Source organism: Salvelinus sp. IW2-2015, linkage group LG33 (assembly GCF_002910315.2).
Source record: "Salvelinus sp. IW2-2015 linkage group LG33, ASM291031v2, whole genome shotgun sequence".
Classification (NCBI taxonomy): Eukaryota; Metazoa; Chordata; class Actinopteri; order Salmoniformes; family Salmonidae; genus Salvelinus; species Salvelinus sp. IW2-2015.
The window spans coordinates 26,238,818-26,260,301 of NC_036872.1; the positions used below are offsets into that span (position 1 = coordinate 26,238,818).

A 21,484-nucleotide genomic window follows, 5' to 3' on the forward strand; every position below is an offset into this window, starting at 1 on the left:
TCCAGGGTTTTGACATTGATTAGCTTTACTGGGAGAAATGTGGTGAATCTAAATAGCTAAACAAAGGTGCATATAGGAACACAATATTCTAATCTAATTAATTAACAAGCAGGAGTTTGTTTTCTCTTCTTCCCGTGTAGTGGTGGTTGAGTGGCAGGCGTCCCCTTGAAGACCTCATTTTCTCAGACTACTTTCCCCGCCCCTCCTCCAGCTGATGGCTGGCTGTAAATACCTTTGGTTGTCAGGAAGTGAACTAGTGTGTGTGCCAACTGGAAAATTAAGGGACATAACATCTTCACATCTAAAATAACCGAACGAAATAATCGTGCCTTTGAGGGTATAGTAATTATATTTTCAAGGTAGCTAACTAGTTAGCTAAATCGTATTTCTTTCTAGCGCCTAAATTKAATAGCTAGCTATTTGCAACAAGCTAACGTTAGCTTGCCAGTTTACGTTAGTAGCAAGCATAAGCCAGGTTTATTTTGAAAATGAAGTTGCTTGTTGTCGCATGTCCACCATCGAGTTGTTTGATTGACTAACCTCTAACATGAACGTACTCAAAATGCCTTGCTAATCAMATATTTTACATTAGCTAGCAAGTTAGCCAGACGTTTCTTGTTCCAGACAGGGTGATTGCTTCATTGTTTATCCTTCCCAACTAAACTAACGTTAGCTACAGTTTGTTAGGCTAAGGAAACGGTAGTTGGCTAGCTAGAAAGTGCCCCATATTTCTCAACTAAAATAATAACTAACTAGGTTAAGTTATTGGATGACATATTTGCTGCCACTGATCTAAGTAGAGTGTTTTTAAAGCAGAGATTGCATCATGATTTGATCAATATAGAAAACTGGAACATATCAGCTTTGGACATGGAGAAGAAGCRTGGAAGGAGTCAAGCATGGGGGAAGTTAGTAAAAGTGGACACTCAATCTGAAGTATTGCTTGTCAACAGGGAATGCACTGTCGGGCGAAGAAAAGGTAAAATTACTATCCCACACAGTGACACTAACACAATCACTTCACCATATTGTTACCTGAGTTTCACAACAAGCTAACGAGTTGAGAAACTCAGCTACCATATTGTTGGCTAATTTATAAAAGATAGAGAAAGTAATGCGGTAGGACACTAGCTAACAATTATCTATAAACTGTCAATATTTTGTGAACTACCAAAACGCCCTGTTATCGATATAAATGATTATTGCTTGCACAATCATAATCATGTGTAAAAACTTAAGACATAACACTTTTCATAAAAGTGTGTTTTTATTTTTTATAGTTGAACACTTTTAATTAAATGCATGTTGCTTGTTTTGAGGAACTTGTTTATAAATGTCTTGATGTTTATAGACAGAAAATACCATATCCTAGACATGAGTCGGGCAGTGTCTGGGCTCTTTAATAAATCCAGTTAATTTAAGGCACAATACCCCCAGTCTTTAGTTCACCAAACTTAGACACCCTCTCTGATGATAACAAAGCCGTCTATTGAGAACATGTGTGCAGAATATTAAGTAGGCTAGTTTGTTGTATGGATTTTGACCAAGGAAAGGTTATATCTCCTAGGTTTCTGTCTGTGTCTTTCTGCTCTATTATATTGAGTTCCAGGAGTCTGCTTTCCGGTACAAAGAGACTGAGCCTAATGAGCTAGTCTGTTATGCAGCAACCACAATATGGTATAAAAGAAGAGAGGAATGCATCAACAATAAATCAGCATTGTCGTATAATCTCAATGTGGTATTTTCCAAGCTCACTCGTGACGATATCATCAGCCATGTGGCCATTGCCTAAATACTTGTTTTCCTGTTATTTTAAATTAGATAATGAGTAGGCCCAAATTGTCTTTGTTTACAGTAACATGACGTAAACAAAATGCTTTTTACACACAATATAGCACAAAAGCTCCACAACAGTAGCCTACTGTACGACAAAATCTAGTTTATTCAAGTCATGTTGAAAATAGTAATCTTTGACTATGTTGTAATTTTTTGGGGTGCATTTTATTAACTGTAAATAACTTTTTCTTTCACCAGGCTGTGATCTTTCCTTTCCTGCTAACAAACTGGTCTCAGGGGATCACTGTAAGATAGTGCAAGATAAGAGCTCAGGGTTGGTGTGGCTAGAGGACACAAGGTATGAAGGGAGTCTTTAAAAAAAAAAATCTAAGTACTTTATAGGCTCAATGTAGGTCCATTGTCAAGGATAAACTGATCAATTATGTATGTTTAACGATACGATAATATGGTAATGTAGAGCATTTTGCTTAGTTAATGAGGCTAAATAGATTTTAACCTGCGTTTATGTTTTATTGTTAAAGGAAAATGTATTATGCAGATTGTATTTGTTTGTAATCCTGTTTATAGTGACTGATCAGTGTATTTCATTGTGGATTGAACAGATATCTGCCTGCCCAGCACTGCACATCACAGTGTAGTCTAATTTTCAGTGTAAGCAACCAGCTGGCAAATTACACTAACCACCAATTAAAGAGGTTGTGTTTTACCATGCGCTAATAAGTCAGCAAGATGAAAGGCATTTTCTCTACACGCATTTCTCTAGTGTGCACACACTGCATTAAGGCGTCCGCATACATAGGTTCGGTTTGCTCCTGGCAGAACTTGGCTAGGCGACGTGAACGTCTGTACTTCCTTAAAATACATTCTGTTGAAAAAAAGCGGCAATATTACTGTTTGTCCCTCTTGAAACACCATAGCAACAAATACACTTCCTCAAAATAGTATGATTTAATCTAATATAACTCAAGAAATCTGTAATTAATTTGTACATTTTTGCCGAAGAGGTCTTAGTCGTGCAATTTTACATCTAACTAAGATGTTTGGTGCAGCATTTCTCAAGTGAAACTGAAAACTAGTCTGTTGTTGAATGACAACAATCACAGAAGGGGGTAGACTTCGGATACCGAACTTCGACAAGCCTTAATAAAAAAAAACTGCCAAATGCATCCGAAAATCCAAAACGAAGAAAAACTTCAAAAAATGTGGTCATAATATATGCACCAACTTTTTTGACTGGGAAGCATACGGTAAGCTTTAGGCTTTACATCATTGAGCAAAGTGGCAGCTCTAACTGTTTTGCTCCTGAATATTGTGGATGCTTTTCCAATAGAAAGATGGAATGCGACAGTGTAGTATCTCAATAGTATAGATTAAGATTCCATCCCTATATATCCCATGAAGAGAAGCTACTATTTAACTGTTACTATAGTAATAACTGCAGCAAAGTTTTTCTAGCCAGCCAAAACTGAGACACAGTCCTCTTTACTATTGGATTTCTTCCAAGGTTGCTGATTGAATACAATGACAGACCAATGTTTTTGTTTTGTTTTTCACACCTCTAGCACCAATGGTACAGTGATTAACATGTCTAAGCTGGTGAAGAAGCAGATTCATATGCTGCAGAATGGAGACGTCATCTACTTTGTATACAGGAAAAACGAACCAGAGCAAAGTACGTTTTTTTTCCCTATATTGATTGGGGTGTTTGGCTCTCATTTTTGTAGCGGTTTATACATTTTTAGTTAGGGCAAATTAAGTCTGATATTTTTAAGTGGAAATTACAAACTTTTAAAGCCTTTTTAAACCGCCAATATAATACAAGTTTGCATTTTCTGCTGTGCAGGAATTTTCTTGTAACAGCAGGGTGATCAAATTAAGATCCATCTGTAAGTGTATAAAGAACTATTTTGGGAGTATTGTAGATAGGCTGTAGAAAGAATATAACGTGTTCCTTATTTTCTTCAGAAGGTGTGTATAAATTAGTAGTGCATAGGGTTACAAAGTGAGGGTATGTAAATGGTAACTTTCCAAGTTTACTGGTAAACTACTGGAATTTTGGAAACACTCTGGAATTTATGTAACATGTAAAATAAGATGATTTTAATATAACAAATAGAATGACACCGCTATAAAGCATTATCCTAAATATAACCCATCAACTTGGTGAATACCGTTCGTGTTTAGCATGAGGGTTTCAGCATGAGATCCTTTATTTTTGATTATTTTTTACACACTTATTTATTTTACTATGTCTTTGTTGTAAATGTTTTTGCTCCAAACTGGTTGTGGGAAAAAAATCAATAGTTGAAAGACTTGCAGAGTTAATTGAATATGATGCCATTGTTGTTTTTAGATGCTTTTTTCATTAATTACGCTATTTTCTCTTGAACTGTATAGTCTATCCACTAGAAAGTCATGGACAATATGGACACAGATTTAAAAATATATATATTTTATATAAAATGTATATATTTTTTAAGTTATTGAAGTGGAAATGTCCAAAGTTACAATAGATTACCGTAGACCAGGGCACCAGGTAGCCTGAGTGGTTACAGCGTTGGGCCAGTAACCGAAAGGTCGCTAGTTGAAATCCCCGAGCCGGCAAGGTGAAAAATATGACGATGTGCCCTTGGGCAAGGTATTTAACCCTAATTGCTCCAGGGTTACCGTTGATAAGGGCTGACCTTGGCCGTGATCCCAYTCTCTCAAGGGTGTCTCAGTGGGAGTTTGGATATGCAAAAAAAATATATATATTGAAATTCGCATATAATACGTACTTGTGATATAGGACAACTATAAGCACCCACTAAATTATTATTATGATCCAGTAACTTTGGTAAATTACCAGTAGTTTTGCAACTGTAGTATACTGCATAGTGCACACCATTGTTAAGCATTGTCAAGGAAAGCATCTCACTGTACCATGTGCACGTGACCAATAAATGTTGATTTGATTTAGTGCATACAGGTCTTTTGGTCCACTTGTTTTCCTGTGTACCTTCCAGTGCTGCCAACTTGGTTATAAATATATACTGTACACAGTGAACTTGCATAATGTGTGTAAACTGAGTTGGACCAGTCGGCCAAGAATGATATTTAACGAATTGTACACAAACCTTCGCCTCAACAACAATAATAATAATTATAATTTGTGTGTCCCTCTTCACGAAATGTGTCTTGCATCTCACCAAACAGCACAGCATCACTAATAGGTACATAAATGCATACATAAATCACAAGCAATAACTACAGCAGACAACACATGTGGATACAGTTCATAATTCAGTTAGGGTTGAGCAGTTATTTATTCAGTTGATTTATACTGGTGGATACTGGTGGATTTCTAGGCTCTGGCGGTTTTGTAAAGATGGACTCTGTATCAGCGGCCTGATGGTATGAGCTGGTACTACTCCTGGTTGAGTGGGTGTGTCAGGTTGGTGGCAATTTCCGCTCCTGCCGACCACTCTCCAAGAACAGCACTTCCATTTTCTTCAGATTAACTCCACTGATTTTGCTTGACAGCTTTACTACTAGTTTTAAAAAATTTGCTATGGATGGATATCTGCTTGTACCAGGCTTGGAAACAGAACGTGAGAACGCTGAACAATTGATGTGTAGAATATGGTTGATATTCTTTTACTGACCTGATATTTATTTAATCTTCACGAAATAGAGTCATTGTTGTCCCTTTTTGTATGTCTGTGTGTGTGCAGTCTAGGAGAGTTTTCAGTCAATTATAGTTCCAAGATATTTGTATTGCTCAACTGATTCTATTTGTTCTGAGTCAATGTGAATGGGCCTGGTGTCGTCTTTTTATAGTTCTTAMGTTTTTTTCACGAGTCAGTAATGTTTTTCCAATTGAGTGAAGTATAACAATCTCTTGCTTCTACAGACATTGCCTACATGTATCAGTCCATAAAACCAGAGAGGACATTCTCACAAGACACAATTGGTAAGTATAAAATAACCAAATCAATGTGATATTTGATTGCTACCTCTTGACTGCATATTTTTCATGAAAAACATTTGTAGGGTGATTTTTAATTAGCTTGTTTGTTGCTTTCCACCCTTTCTCATCATGTCAGGTGGTGCCACCAGATGCTCAGTAATGCAGCAGAAAGCCCAGACCTGCCCTGTTACAGCAGCAGTATGTGTGTCTGTGGAGCCATTCCTTGTTGGACTTTCACGGGAGCAGCAGGCCGTGGACGAACCCCAGCCCTCCACCTCCTCCCACCTCCTCCACACAGTCTCCTCCTCTACAGCCTGTTCCTCTGCAGCCTCCCTCCTGCACTCCTCTGCCTTAGGTAGGTTTTCCATCTGGCCTGTGCTTCCTCTTTATGGTGCTCATTGAGGGGAAGCAGGGACTGGGAAGTAAATCTGTATTTCACCCTCCTCAAAATCTTCGACCGGTATAGCATGGTCTCCCCTTGATTGTGCCAGCTTTGTTCACTCTCCCTTACTTCTTTCAAAGGACAGCTCTTGCCGAATGATATTATGCCAGACTTTTATGATCACAACTACTTGTAAATCTTCCCATATTCAAGAACAGGCACAGGTAACTGAATTTTCCCCAATCATATGGCCTTTTGATCATTCTCTGTTGTGCATCCTTTCACCCTTCTGCTGCTGCTGAAGGCAAGGCTGGGCAGCACAACACTAACCTCATCTGCTCAACAGACACACGACAGACTGAAGCCCAGAACCGAGTCACAATGTTGTATAAGGAGGAGGAGGGGGACATGGAGCCAGAGAGAAAAAGGAGGAAAACTGACAGTGCTGGTCAGTGCATTCAGTGTCATTACATTGTGGAATATTGACACTTGGTTGGTGACACTTGATTGTAACAGTGTTTTCCCCCTTTCCCTTCCAAGACAAGGACTATGATTTTGGACTGCCACATACTTCCAGTATTGCGGTGGTCGGCCCCAGCCCAGCTAAGGTTTCTCTTATCAGGGATCTGTTGGGAAAAGCTGCTGTGGCTGTGACTGTGGAAGAAGCCAAGACTGACAAGATGGAGGAGTCCCTCACCTGTATCATCTGTCAGGACCTACTTCATGACTGTGTCAGGTACAGCAAGACTCTACCTACTACTACATTAGAGAATAGGCCCACTCCTCTATTTCATTGCTTGTGGCTCCTCGCAACAGATGAACATAGCAATGCTTCAATAAATATAATACATCAAGAGTCGTATTAACACAACATTTTATAATTCCTAGTAATTCTAATTTTGTTCTATAAGACAGAAAGGTGCCTCTACTGCATGTTAATGGTATCAGCTCCCTGTGTGTACCCCATGCAGCCTGCAGCCCTGTATGCACACCTTCTGTGCTGCATGTTACTCTGGCTGGATGGAGCGCTCGTCTCTCTGCCCCACCTGCCGTTGCCCTGTAGAGAGGATCCGCAAGAACCACATCCTCAACAACCTGGTGGAGGCCTACTTTATCCAACACCCAGGTTTGTATTCAATCTGCCCGACTCTACCCTTGTACCCCCATTAACACTATTGTGGATAGCGACCAGCTCTTCCYCCTGTTAAACTTGGTATTTGTGTCTACATCTGTCTCCTTCTATTTTGTTGTGTGTGAATGGACCCAAATAAAGCATGGAAATGTTGACCCTGTGTTGACCCTTTGTGTCCACAGAGAAGTGTCGCAGTGAGGAGGACCTGAAGAGCATGGACAGCCGGAACAAGATAACTCGGGACATGCTGCAGCCAAAGATTGAGCGTTCCTTCTCTGATGAAGAGGGCAGCTCTGATTATCTCTTTGAGCTCTCCGACAACGACAGTGACACCTCCGATATCGGGTCAGACAGAAGAGTAGCTGTGTGTGTGACTGTGACCATGTCTGTGACCCTGTGTGTATGGTTGACCAAGAGAGTGTGGTTTGTTTTTCGCCCTTCTAAACATTCTTCTTCTTCCTGTTGTTGTGTTTCCACAGCCAGCCCGTTGTGATGTGCAGACAGTGTCCAGGCTACAGGAAGGAGGTCAGCCAGGTACTGTGGGCCACAGGGCCAGACCCTCTAGGACCAGCCCCACCAGCTCTTCTAGGACCAGTCCTACCAGCCTTTCAAGGACCAGCCCCACCAGCTCTTCTAGGACCAGTCCTACCAGCCCCTCAAGGACCAGCCCCACCAGTTCTTCTAGGACCAGTCCTACCAGCCCCTCTAGGACCAGCCCCGCCAGCTCTTCTAGGACCAGCCCCGCCAGCTCGTTAACCAGTCCTACCATCCCCTCTAAAGACCAGCCCCGCCAGCTCTTCTAGGACCAGTCCTACCAGCCCCTCTAGGACCAGCCCCGCCAGCTCTTCTAGACCAGCCCCGCCAGCTCTCTAGGACGCCCCGCCAGCCTCTTCTAGGACCAGCCCCGCCAGCTCTTCTAGGACCACCCCCCCCCGCCAGCTCTTCTAGGACGGCCCCACCAGCTCTTCTAGGACCGGCCCCACCAGCTCTTCTAGGACCGGCCCCACCAGCCTCTTCTAGGACCGGCCCCACCAGCTCTTCTAGGACCCAGTCCCTACAGCCCCTCTAGGACCAGCCCCACCAGCTCTTCTAGGACCAGTCCTACCAGCCCCTCTAGGACCAGCCCTACCAGCTCTTCTAGGACCAGTYCTACCAGCCCCTCTAGGACCAGCTCCACCAACTCCTGAGGACAGGCCAGGGAAACCCCCTGGGGCTGGGGAATCAACATTATCAACATGCTCTGATGTCCCCACTACAGGTACTGAACTATGTGTCCATCTGTTGCTCATGGTAACGGCTTGCATTTATATAATGCTTTTATTTCTAATATGTAAGTGTTTTATGTTGTGTTGGTTGATTAGGGAGTTATGACAACACAATGTAGTGCACTTACAGATCAAATTAACTATCGGTATGTTGTACTCGCCTGGACACAGAAATATGTGACAATGCTTGTAGCGTAATTGTTGGATCTGTAGATTCTGTAAGGATAGTACAGTGCAGCCTTCAGGACCTTGACCCAGAGGACATGTCTCTCTGTGTCCTGTCCTCCTGCAGCTCCTCAGGATTACACCTGTCCTCCTCTGGGCAGCCATGTCATCTGCACCTGCTGCCTGCAGCCCATGCCAGACCGCCGCGCCGAGCTCATTGGCCAGCAACTCTCCGCTCAGCAATGTGAGTGGCCCGCAGGCCTGTCAATCAATGTTAATGGACCAATGGCAAGAGTGCTTTGGCTGAAGGTGCTGATGGGTGCGGTTCTTTGTGTTGGCTAGGTGTGGCGTGCCTGCGGCCCTTCTGTCACATGTACTGGGGCTGCCAGAGGATCGGCTGTCAGGGCTGCCTCGCACGTTTCAGTGGTGCGTCTCTGCTCTACTACTCCTAGATTTACTTTCAAAGTTTGTCACTAATATTTTCAACAGTAAACTAACATTCAAGGTTGAACGAAAAGGTAATGTAAGGTTAGGAGAATCGGTATCAAGTTGTAGTACTTGATTGCATATAAGGTTTGTGCATATTTAGTTTAATTGACCTTAGTAAATAAACAGGTAGAAACTTTGCTCTGGGCTGATTGATGCTTAGTTAAACCAGAGCTTCTGAGGAAATTCCGAGGTAACGCTATCATTGTGGTTAGTTTATTGAAAATAGTGGTGGAAATTTACCAAAATATTGCCTGTATTGTCCCTATGTCTTACACATAATTTGTTATCACATTGCAATATCATGTTTACCAGTATGAGAAATATAATTTCCATGTCTTTGTCCACAGAACTCAACCTTACAGACAAATGCCTGGACGGTGTTCTGAACAGCAATAACTATGAATCAGAGATCCTCCAGGTACTTCCTTTCTACTCTTCAGCTCTAACCATTGATTGGTCTGAACACCCAGAATCAGCATCTGCATTCTTTGGGCCGGTTTCCCAGAAACAGATTATGCTTAGTCCTGGACTTAAAAGCTATTTCAATGACGATTCTCCATTGACCAAGCTTTTTAGTCCATGAATAGTCTTAATCTGTGTCTGGGAATTGGGAAACTGGTGCCTGGTTACATAACCCAGGTTAAGTGAATCTATTTCCTTTGCATTTGTTTATAACTTCTCTACTACAGCGATCACTAACGTCTAATGTATAACCTGTCATCCTTCCGCCTTATAGAGTTACTTGTCAGCCAGAGGGATGTCGTGGAGGGACATGCTACAGGAGGGTCTTCAGGGCCTGCAACAGGGAACCTTCTATCTGTCTGGTCAGTCTGACACTATCCTTTTCACCTCACATAAAACTTGAGATTTGAAGCGTTCCAGGTTGTCATTTTTGCATTTGCATTGCACATCTCCGAAAATTCCTACATCATATAAATGTGCTTCCTGAGACACCATTTCCAGGTCTTTTATTTCCATATCTCGTGACTGTAAAAACGATGAGCTGCAATTCCACCTTTAAGCTTCCCATCTTGAACATGGTTCTCAGTCTTACTGACAGTGCAGAGCATCCTTCCAACTCACTTTGGGACACACTAGTAACTCTATCTCTCCCTCTCTCTCTCCATGTTTTATATCTCAGATTATCGCATCAACAGTAACGCCATACTCTGTTTCTGCTGTGGCCTGCGAGCCTTCGGGGAGCTGGCCTACAAATACAGACAGAACATCCCTGCCTCGGCGCTTCCTGGTGAGCGAAAGCAGCCTCTAACTCAGCGGTTGCCAAACTAGGGGTCGYAACCCCATGTGGGGTCGCCTGATATGCAAATGGGATTGCCTGATATTAAAATGGGGTCATGGGAGAATTTCCAAAATACGGAGGATTTTTAAATGTATACACTACTGGTCAAAGGTTTTAGAACACCTACTCATTCAAGGGTTTTTATTTTCACTATTTTCTACATTATAGAATAATAGTGAAGACATCAAAACTATGAAATTACACATGGAATCATGTAGTAACCAAAAAAGTGTTAAACAAATCAAAATTATATTTGAGATTCTTCAAACAGTCACCCTTTGCCTTGATGACAGATTTGCACACTCTTGGCATTCTCTCAACCAGCTTCATGAGGTAGTCACCTGGAATCCATTTCAATTAACAGGTGTGCCTTGTTAAGTTAATTTGTGGAATTTCTTTCTTTCTTAATGAGTTTAGGCCAATCAGTTGTGTTGTGACAAGGTATGGGTGGTATACAGAAGATAGCCCTATTTGGTAAAAGACCAAGTCCATATTATGGCAAGAACAGCTCAAATTAGCAAAGAGAAATGGGAGTCCATCATTACTTTAAGACATGAAGGTCAGTCAATTCGGAGAATTTCAAGAACTATTCTTCAAGTGCAATCGCAAACACCATCAAGCGCTATGATGAAACTGGCTCTCATGAGGACCGTCACAGAAAAGGAAGACCCAGAATTACCTCTGCTGCAGAGGATAAGTTCATTAGAGTTACCAGCCTCAGAAATTGCAGCCCAAACAAATGCTTAAGAGTTCAAGTAACAGACACATCTCAACATCAACTGTTCATAGGAGACTGTGTGAATCAGGCCTACATGGTCGAATTTCTGCAAAGAAACCACTACTAAAGAACACCAATAATAAGAAGAGACTTGGGCCTCCCGAGTGGCGCAGTGGTCAAAGGCACTGCAATGCAGTGCTAGCAGTGCCACTAGAGATTCTGGGTTCGAGTCCAGTCTCTGTCGCAGCTGGCCGCGACCGGGAGACCCATGGGGCGGCGCAAAATTGGCCCAGTATTGTCGTGTTAGAGGAGGGTTTCCCGGCAGGGATGTCCTTGTCCCATCGCGTACTAGTGACTCCTGTGGTGGGCCGGGTGCAGTGCACGCTGACATGGTCGCCAGGAGCACGGTGTTTCCTCCGACACATTGGTGCGGCTGGATTTCGGGTTAAGTGGGCATTGTATCAAGAAGCAGTGCGGCTCGGTTAGGTTGTGTTTCGGGGGACGCACTGCTCTCGCGATGAGACAAGACTGTAACTACCAATTGGATACCATGAAATTGGGGAGGAAAAAGAAGAGACTTGCATGGGCCAAGAAACACAAGCAATGGACATTAGACCGGTGGAAATGTGTCCTGGAGTCCAAATTGGAGATTTCTGTTTCCAACCGCCGTGTCTTTGTGAGACCCGGTATGGGTGAACGGATGATGTTTGCATGTGTATTTCCCAACGTAAGGCATGGAGGAGGAGGTGTTATGATGTGGGGGTGCTTTGCTGGTGACTGTCTGTGATTGATTTAGAATTCAAGGCACACTTAACCAGCATGTCTACCACAGCATTTTGCAGTGATACGCCATCCCATCTGGTTGTGGCTTAGTGGGACTATCATGTTTTTTAACAGGACAATGACCGAACACACCTCCGGGCTGTGTAAGGGCTATTTAACCAAGGAGAGTGATGGAGTGCTGCATCAGATGACCTGGCCTCCACAATCCCCCGACCTCAACCAAATTGAGATGGGTTTGGAAGAGTCGGACCGCAGAGTGAAGGAAAAGCAGCCAACAAGTGCTCAGCATATGTGGGAACTCCTTCAAGACTGTTGGAAAAGTATTCCAGGTGAAGCTGGTTGAGAGTGTGCAAAGCTGTCATCAAGGCAAAGGGTGGTTATTTGAAAAATCTCTAATATAAAATATATTTTGGTTACTACATGATTCCATATTATTATTTCATAGTTTTGATTTCTTCACTATTTTACAATGTAGAAAATAGTAAAAAATAAAGAAAAACCCTTGAATGAGTAGGTGTTATAAAACCTTTGACCGTGTGTGTATACAGTGCGTTCGAAAAGTACTGAGACACCTTGTCTTTTTCCACATTTTGTTACAGGCTTATTTTAAAATGATTTATTGTCTGTAGGTTAATGAGGGGGAAACAACAATTTAATAAATTTTAGAATAAGGCTGTAAGATAACAATGTGGAAAGTCAATTGATCTGAATACTTTTCAAATTGTCACGATSGTCTAAGGTGGAAACAGCGGACCAAAGCGCAGCGTGGTGAGCGTACATACTTCTTTATTTAACGATGTCGCCAACAAAACAATAAACATCAAAACATGAAGCCAACGTAGTGCTCACAGGCAACTATACATGGACAACTACCCACAAATACAGGTGGGAAAAGGCTACCTAAGTATGGTTCTCAATCAGAGACAACGATAGACAGCTGCCTCTGATTGAGAACCACACCCAGCCAAACACACAGAAATACAAAACATAGAAAATGAACATAGAATGCCCACCCAAATCACACCCTGACCAAACCAAAATAGAGACATAAAAAGCTCTAAGGTCAGGGCGTGACACAAATGCACTAAATTAATTAGACAATATTATATCTCAATCATTGTAATGTGGTTAACCGTTTAAAAATAAAAAGGAAAATGATTCAAATCTAAAATATTTAGATTAAACCAGAGCTCCTTTAGATCATGGGAAAAGGCCGCACGGTGAATGGCTAGGCCCGCTATGCTAATAAACCACACACTATTGCAGAGATTTTGATATTACCGACCGCAATTGATATGGTGAAAACAGTGGGGGAGGGCAGAGGCACATAAACTCACATCAATACCTTTTTGATAGATAACTGTTAAACTAAGAATGTATGCTCTTGCTAGCAATCAAGAGGAAACTGAACGACTCAAACTCCCCAGCTTATGATCTCCAAATGGACGTTATGTGTGAGGGCCGAGATGCCCATGCATTGACTTTTGTTTGCTATACATGTCAGGGGATACTATTCACGAGGACAGATTGTTYTGTCTCACGATTCCCGAGCATGAAACGGCACATGRGATGTTCAGTGTGCTTCATGGCTATATTGCCGAAAAACAATCGAAGGATGGGCTTTTGCACACTCCAGCTATGGCGGGACGGCAGGCAGGCCTCCACTCTAGTTATGAGTATGTCTCCCTCTGCCTTATGGACGCATTGTATGATACACCGAGAGAAACTGGCGGCAAAAGAGCTGAGCACAGATCTCGGAGATATACTGCAATAGGTAACTTTGTAAACCACATCAAACCACACACTGCGCGCCCGCCTGTTTGCGAAACAATATGGAGATATGGGATCAGAGCATGACAATGTTATAATTCACAGCGAGGCTTGGTGGTTATCGAGGGGGAGTGTTGGAAAGATTGTTTGCATTGAGAGAGGAACGGTTGACATTCACAATGGATGTAAAAAAATATATATATATATATATAATAAGACTTGGTTGACTTTTTGTGTAATGAAAATAAAATGTCTCGTTGCCTATGTAACAGACATATTTGGGAAACTGAACAAACTTAATTCAAGAATGCTGGGGAAATACAAAAACATTCTACAGATGAGTGACAAATGTTTTATTGGAGTCTTTCTAAAGCGAAACATGCCCCCTTCCATCASCTGTGCATGTTTCTAACAGAAAATGGCATCAGTGACCACGTTTACATGTACACCAATATCCCATTATTATTCAGGATACTGAAGTATTCTGATTTTGAGTTGACACACAAACATAAACAACGAAAAAGCTTGTATTCCGGTTATGAGAAACCCGGGTAAAATGCCTGGGATATGCTGATTTAAGAAAGGGATGCTGTAGCATTTTATCCCGTTGACTGTTGTTTTTGCGGTCTGCGCAGGCTCAGTTTCGCATGTCATGGGTGTTGTGGGATGTTTTCATCTGATTTTCAAACGAATCCCTTCAAAAAGTAGGCTACCTGCGCAGTTTGATCCACCATAATAATTCCATAATAATTTAGCCTACTATAATTTATTCACTATAATTTACTAAGTTTCTGCTTATTTCCGACATTTGGTAGTCCATTGTTATTGTTTCCAACATTTGGTAGGCCATTTGTTTGTCAACTATAGTTAGATACATGCAGCTTCTCTTCTGTCAACGTATTGCACCAGAAGACTAAATAAAGTAGTGCTCACAAGAATGTCTTACATCGATAGAATGAATACATTAGTAATCTAGTTAACACAGGTAAAGTTGTCTGTTTCGTTTAGGAACCGGGTAGAAAACGCAATAACTCAAACAGTGGAAAGATTGGGCCTATCCAAAATGTCCAAATGTCATCCGTTTGACCGGTTTTAAGGAAATGAAAAGCTGAGAAAACGATTTAAACACTTTTCAGATAAGACTTCAATTTGTCTTGGGTGAATATTTTATGTGGTTGAAATACTGTCTGCTTGCCTAAGTGTCAAAGATGGCACATTCGCATTTTCTCGAGAGATGCTGCAACAGAAATATTTCTCCACTCCTGTTCCCAAGACAAAGCTAACATTTGTTGTATAATTTCACTGCAAGAAATGCACAATTCTCCAGGAATTAATATTATATTACGCTACATGTGAGCGGTTATAGGCCCTACAGTCAAAGTCCGTATTTCAGTTACTATTCCATTTAACCCATATATTTCAATTAGGAATATTTTGTTTATTCATGGTCACAGGGATACTCATGAGTGGGTTATCAAAGGTGCATCCAGAATAAGACCTTAAGCGGGATATGAGCTAATATCCAGAATACTGTTAGTAAACGTGGTCACAAAGTGTTCCACACGAGTGATGACTGCTCACCACCTCTTGGAAGAGCACTTAGGGACCTACTTCCCAATCCGTTTGACTGTGATTCTGGCTCAGATGACATGCCGGTAAGTGAACTCGAACAGCTGATCGAGCTGTTTTGACCGAATGCATTCACGGGTCACTACGGAGGAGTTTTGGTTCCTGACCCAAAGGAAATAACATGCCATCTCCCTCTGAGCAGTGATGTTGCGTTCAAAACAACTGGGAACTTGTACATCTCCGACTTCCCTGCGTTCAAGACAACTGGGAACTCTGAAAATCTATATTTTTGATATGGCCTTTTTCTAGATTCCCGACTTTCCGATCTGAAGATCACTGACGTCATGATTTGACCTCATAGTTCCCAGGTGTCTTGAAAGCAACCATAAAACTCATGGTACCCTTCGCCAGGTCATATCAATGTGAAACTGGATTCAGTGCTCTCGTCTGCATTAAAACCAAATATCGATCCAGGTTGGATGATGAGATGCGTCGACCACGCCCCTTGACTTTGAGAACCTCAAACGCGACATGCTTCAAGCACACCCATCTCATTAGTGGTGGTGAGATAAGACACATTATGTCTGACTAATTTGCAATTGCCTGTCATAGCTCCACATTAAAAGTATGTGATGGTGAGTTAAGACAATCAGAAATACTGTTAGAATGTTTTTCTATTTTCTGCCATAGGCCCAAATAAAGTAAACATTAGCTGTTAATTAGGAGACAGTTTTTTTTTTCACATGGTTGAGGTCGTGAGAAAATGAGTTTGGGAACCCCTGCTCTAAATGCTGGATACTGGGAGATGACAATTCCCATTCAGAAAACTTGAATGTCCTYGGAGGCAATTCATTTGGAGGAAATCACAATATATCAATACAGTTAACTAGCATGTGTTAAATATGAATTAAGCTTTTATTTGTTTGATATTCATTCCCACAGCTGTTGTGACGTCTCGGCCAGACTGTTATTGGGGACGCAACTGCCGTACTCAAGTCAAGGCACACCATGCCACGTAAGTTATAAGATGTGGTCTTTATTCCATTTTCTGAATAGGTCTCCATAGTCCTAGTTTTTAAGATTTTGTATGGATAGATATCACAGGAGGCCGGTGACACCTTAATTGCGGAGGACGGCTCATAGTAATGGCTGGAACAGAATAAATGGAATGGTATCAAACATGTGGTTTCCATGTGTTTGATGCCATTCCATTCTCTCCATTCCAGCCATTATTATGAGCCGTCCTCCCCTCTGTAGCCTCCTGTGATAGATATGCGTTCTATTGCGTGGCTGTACATGCATTTTACCAACAGAGGGCGTTATTGTATAAGCTTGGCCAATCACACCTGGTGTTAGAGGAAAGGTACAATCACTCCTTCACAGCTCCTCATACAGCAGCTCTGCTTCTGATACAAGATGGGACATGTTTTGTATTGTTTCCCTTTTACTTTGTTGCAGGAAATTCAACCACATATGTGAGCAGACCCGTTTCAAGAGCTGAAGAGCCTCGTAGGTGACCTGCTATGCAAGGCTCTCCTGCTATGCAAGGCTCTCCTGCGAACACTGGCGCGTACACAGACTTCCAAGGATCTCCTGTATTACTCTCATATGTACAGTGATCATTTTACTCCCTTATTAAGCAGCGCCTTGCCGTGAGGAAAGGTATCTCTTAGGTAATATAACTTGTAGTTCTCTCACAGGCTTTGTAGGCTTATGTATTTGATGATATGCTGAAATTACAATCACACTCTTTTTGCTAGGTCATGATTAGCCAGCCTAGTGTTATAGGTATAGTAGGGGTGAGTGGGATAATGCTATGCACTCCACACAGTAAGAGCGGATTCCCCTATATGATGATGACAGACTTATATCTTATGTGGAATATGATCATCATCGCCCTTCATTCCAGTATCATGTCCTTTTGGGTGAGGGATATATTTWAAAAAATCTACTGAAGACCGTTGGCAATCAAAATGGACTTTGGCCATACATGTGCCACACAGGATGCAATGCCATCTTTTGTGACAGTTTAAGGATCATATTGATATTAGTAAGATGTTGATACTTTTCCTATTTCTGTGTTTCTGAGTAATTAACTGAGTAGTTAACTGTTTTCCTTTCTCTTAACTTGTGGTCTAGTACTTTAGATATCTTGGAGAATTATTTATTTGAATTAGAATCTAGAGCTTCCTACTCAACTGCTTACTGTGGTGTTCTAAACATCTAGTAGTATTCATATGTTGGTTATAGAAACTTCCCCCAAACAAACTAGGTTGAAGCACAGCTATGTTATCAAAAGACTTATCCATATACAGACTTTGAGGTTTCTTGTGGTTCATATATATGGATGACAGATTCAGTGGCACCATTTTGAATTCAGACTGTTGCTGCTTCTGCATATTAATAAGACTGCTAACTGAAAAGACAAGTGTAATGGGAAAGGGAGTTGTACTTAGTTTTGGGAAAAGGGGGATTTCTGCTAGTTTGATGTGGATTTCCCAACAAGGGCAAAAAGCCCTGTCAAAGCTGAGAATAACATGGTTCAACTAGAATCTTTGGGAAAGTTAGTTGTATAGGATTTCAGTACTTCCGGCAGGGATAAGGGTTATATGTGGAAATGTAGTTTTATCTGAGGCTGGGAAAGGCAGGGGTATTCAGTTATATGCTTTGCTCAGGGTAATCAACATAAAGCTGATTTTAAAATGGTGCATTAGAGAGGCTTTCTCAGACCTAGACTAGTACTAACAGCCAATGCAGTTTTTTTGTTAGAATGCACAATGGTTTGCTAGAGTTTAGGGGTGAAATTGTTCCTCCTTGTTACATTATATTAAGTTAGTGGTGTTGGCTAAATATATGAATTAAGCAAGCAACTTGATCATACGGGTTCTATCATAGCCGTATACTTATTAGTATGATAGAACCAGGTAGCCTAGTGGTTAGAGCGTTGGGCCAGTAACCGAAAGGTTGCTGGATTGAATCCCCGAGCTGACAAGGTAAAAATCTGTCCTTCTGCCCCTTCCCCAGTAGGCTGTCATTGTAAATAAGATTTTTTTCTTAACTGACTTGCCTATTTAAATAAAGGTTACGTTAAAAAAACAAAAAAAACATTGTAAGGATTGCCATTCTGTTAAATTAAGGACATGTTTTTCAATATATAGGAAGTGTTACCTTGGAGCATGTTGGATAGATCTTATAATAGTTTTGTTTATCAGAGGGGTATTTAACTCTATTGTGCTATGTTTGTATTGTTTTGGAGACACAAATGAACAAATACCATGGTATGGTCAAACCTCATCAGTTAAACCTTAATTGGTGCAATTTCCCATAATAACTGAGGAAATAACACATTGCTGTTTGGTCAGGCATTTTTATCTGGCAGTGAAAGTACCCGTGCCAAGTTAGAATTGAAGAAAACAACATTTTGTCATTTCTAACAATGGAGACTGAAAGTGGGCTCTATTGCTCTTAGAAAAGGACTAGAGGTGTAAAAGTCTCACGCTGCCAGACATGTTACTGTATTCTTGCTGTATAAGAACTGCTGGGGTGATCTAAAAACTCCAGGATTATATTATGAGACAATTAGGTTGCATTCACACATGCAGCCCAATTCTGATCTTTTTTCAATCATTTGTCTTTTTGACTAATCAGATCATCCCTTTTTGCCGATAATTGGGTAAAATATCTGAATTGGACTGCCTGTGTAAATGCAGCTTAGTTGTGAGAAATCCTGCCTGTCTAATTCAGTGTTGCAGTTACACAGTACTCACAGAGATACAGGTGTGTCACTTTTATAGACCAACCCGAGACAACTGGCGGTGTCTTACTTCCGCGTTTTGTCTTATTAGAAGACTACTATCAACAACCAAATGTCCATAATGTTGTGTAGAACCACAACAGTAGACACTTGTCTCTTACTGTTTTGAGACATCGGTCACATTCTCTGTAAATTACTGACAAATCATTATGGAAGTCAAAACAGCCCAATGTCTGCAGACCTTTAGTCTGGAAAGAATGGCCTGATATACTAATGTTCTTCATGAGGCCTTATATATTGAAAAGTAGGAAAAAGATAACTAAGTTGTTAGTAGTGAAGTAGAGTACAGAAAAAATGTTTTGTCATTTTAAATTTATAGTTTAATTTTAAATCATCAGTCTTTGATTTTGTAAATTGTGACATTAAATTGACAATGATTTAAGAGGAAAAGGTAGTTTGCTCAAACTGTTAGTTTTTACAAGCAAGTCTAGCTTTGAGGTTATTTACTTTTATAATTCAGCTCGCACACATTGAATGTATGAATCACTAATTTGAAGACTTAACCAAGATTACAATTAGGTTGGGATTCTAACAAACACAGATTAACGACCTGTTCACAGCGATAGACCTTTGAAGGCAACTTCCCAAACGTTCATGGAGATCACGTTATCTGTAAAGGCCACAGATGTCGGCTCAAGCAGAAATTACCTTGAAAAGTCCATCGGAGCACACTGGTACTTTATCTGCGTTTGTTTGAATCCTGGCACCAAACTGAACTGTAATAAGCACTGCAGAAACGGTGCAGGTTACAACTCTGTCCTGTAACTTCAATGGATATTAAAACATCCATTGAGAAATATCCTTGTGCAATCAATGTGTGTGGAACTCAGGATTGGAGCTGAAACTCCACCTATGTAACAATATACCCTCATTGGGACTGTTTAGTGGCAATATTCACACACTCAGACCGACTCTTCTGGGCTGGATATGGGCTGGATTCAACCCGTATCGTGGTAGATCTGCGTAAAGATCACTTCCGATTGAGCTGACATAGGCAGCGTTTACAGTGAATGCAGTCTCCGCGACCGTGAGAACATTGCCTTTAATTGTAAATTGCGCTATAAAGCGGATCTTCAGCGCTACGGATTGAATAGAGCCCTAAGTCGCGGTTTCCCTGTTGTGGGTTCACACTGTGGCATTCCTCAGAGGCTCAGGCAATAGCTCAGCACAACACCCCCCAGCCAGCCGATCCCTCCCTACAGCAGCACTGAACCTTAATTATAACAGGAGGATCTGGGCACCCTAAGCCAACAACAGTGCAAGCCACCTATCAGGAATGGGTGTTAAGGAGGCTTTGGAGGGTGTTTTGCATTCTTAGAGGGAAACACTGTATTCTAGGGAAAATATTTACTTTGTGAGATAGTCTGGACCAAGATGTTCTGTACTAATAGTATGACCAGTCAGTATAAAGGCCTGGCCGGGGCAAGTTGAATTCTACCTCATCAGAGCTCCCGAGACGTTCTGAACAATCCGGTGTGTACTTTTATGTTTTGTGGATCCTAATAAGTGGGGAACTGACTGGACGGCGTTTAGAGTAGCGCTGTTACGTTTTAATGCAGGGGAACACAACTGGTCCTCCGTTGAAAGCGGCTGCTGGTTTTTATTCTTGCCTTTGTCAATCGGCGACCAATTTAAAGCTGGGAGTTCAACCAGGTGTATGCACTGCACTCTGATCAATTAGTTAATCAACTTAATAAAGTGCTATTGATTTATCAATATATAGCCAGGTATAAATGAAAACTAATGGGACTGTGATTCTTAAGGACTGGAGTTGTGATTCCTAGTTGAATGCCTTTGTGAGCTTTTTGTGCCCCCTGTATTAGCAATGCTAAAATACGTCTTATGTATATGGCTCTAACATGTCTGTTTTAGTGCACTAATAACGTATTGCTAAATGTGTTTCCTCATTGTGTTTAAGATGCATGACTTGCTACTGACCACTTTCAATGGACATCAAATTATCAAAACTGAAGCAGCAATTTATGTAAACCTTTATTAAAAGTTCTTTCCACAAATTCCAACCAACCCTATTTATTTTCTGTTGCAATTGCTATGTTTTTCTATAGCTAGTCATATATGCTTACTTCTATTGAAAGGTTAGTTACTGAATTTGTCATTTTTCTTTTTACAATGATCAATTCCCTTTTAGAATTAAATATCAGCCTTAGGAATACATTTGGATACATTGTTGCAGCGTTGACGTTAATATACTGCATGTGAGCTACATCAGTTTAACACTGGAGGGCACAGAGTCGTAGTGTAAGCATAAACCATCTCCATGGAGCTCTGTGGAACTACTATCATCCACTGCTCCAAGGCCAAGGTTGTTGGACAAAAGGTAAAAGTACACA

The 21,484-nt window shown here is 41.2% G+C and overlaps 1 protein-coding gene across 1 annotated transcript; it reads left to right on the plus strand.

Annotated features, from left to right (window-relative positions):
- Positions 1–210: 210 nt before the first annotated feature.
- Positions 211–21,154, plus strand: LOC111957553 (E3 ubiquitin-protein ligase CHFR). The gene is made up of 19 exons (XM_070437023.1): positions 211–337; positions 845–979; positions 2,035–2,134; positions 3,360–3,469; positions 5,690–5,749; positions 5,883–6,122; positions 6,394–6,576; positions 6,669–6,864; positions 7,100–7,254; positions 7,443–7,605; positions 7,740–7,811; positions 8,412–8,518; positions 8,818–8,934; positions 9,033–9,116; positions 9,527–9,597; positions 9,916–10,003; positions 10,321–10,428; positions 16,262–16,334; positions 16,778–21,154. Exons 2-19 carry the CDS (start codon positions 871–873, stop codon positions 16,818–16,820), a joined length of 2,079 nt encoding a protein of 692 aa, XP_070293124.1. The 5' UTR covers positions 211–337; positions 845–870; the 3' UTR covers positions 16,821–21,154.
- The last annotated feature ends 330 nt before the right edge of the window (positions 21,155–21,484 follow it).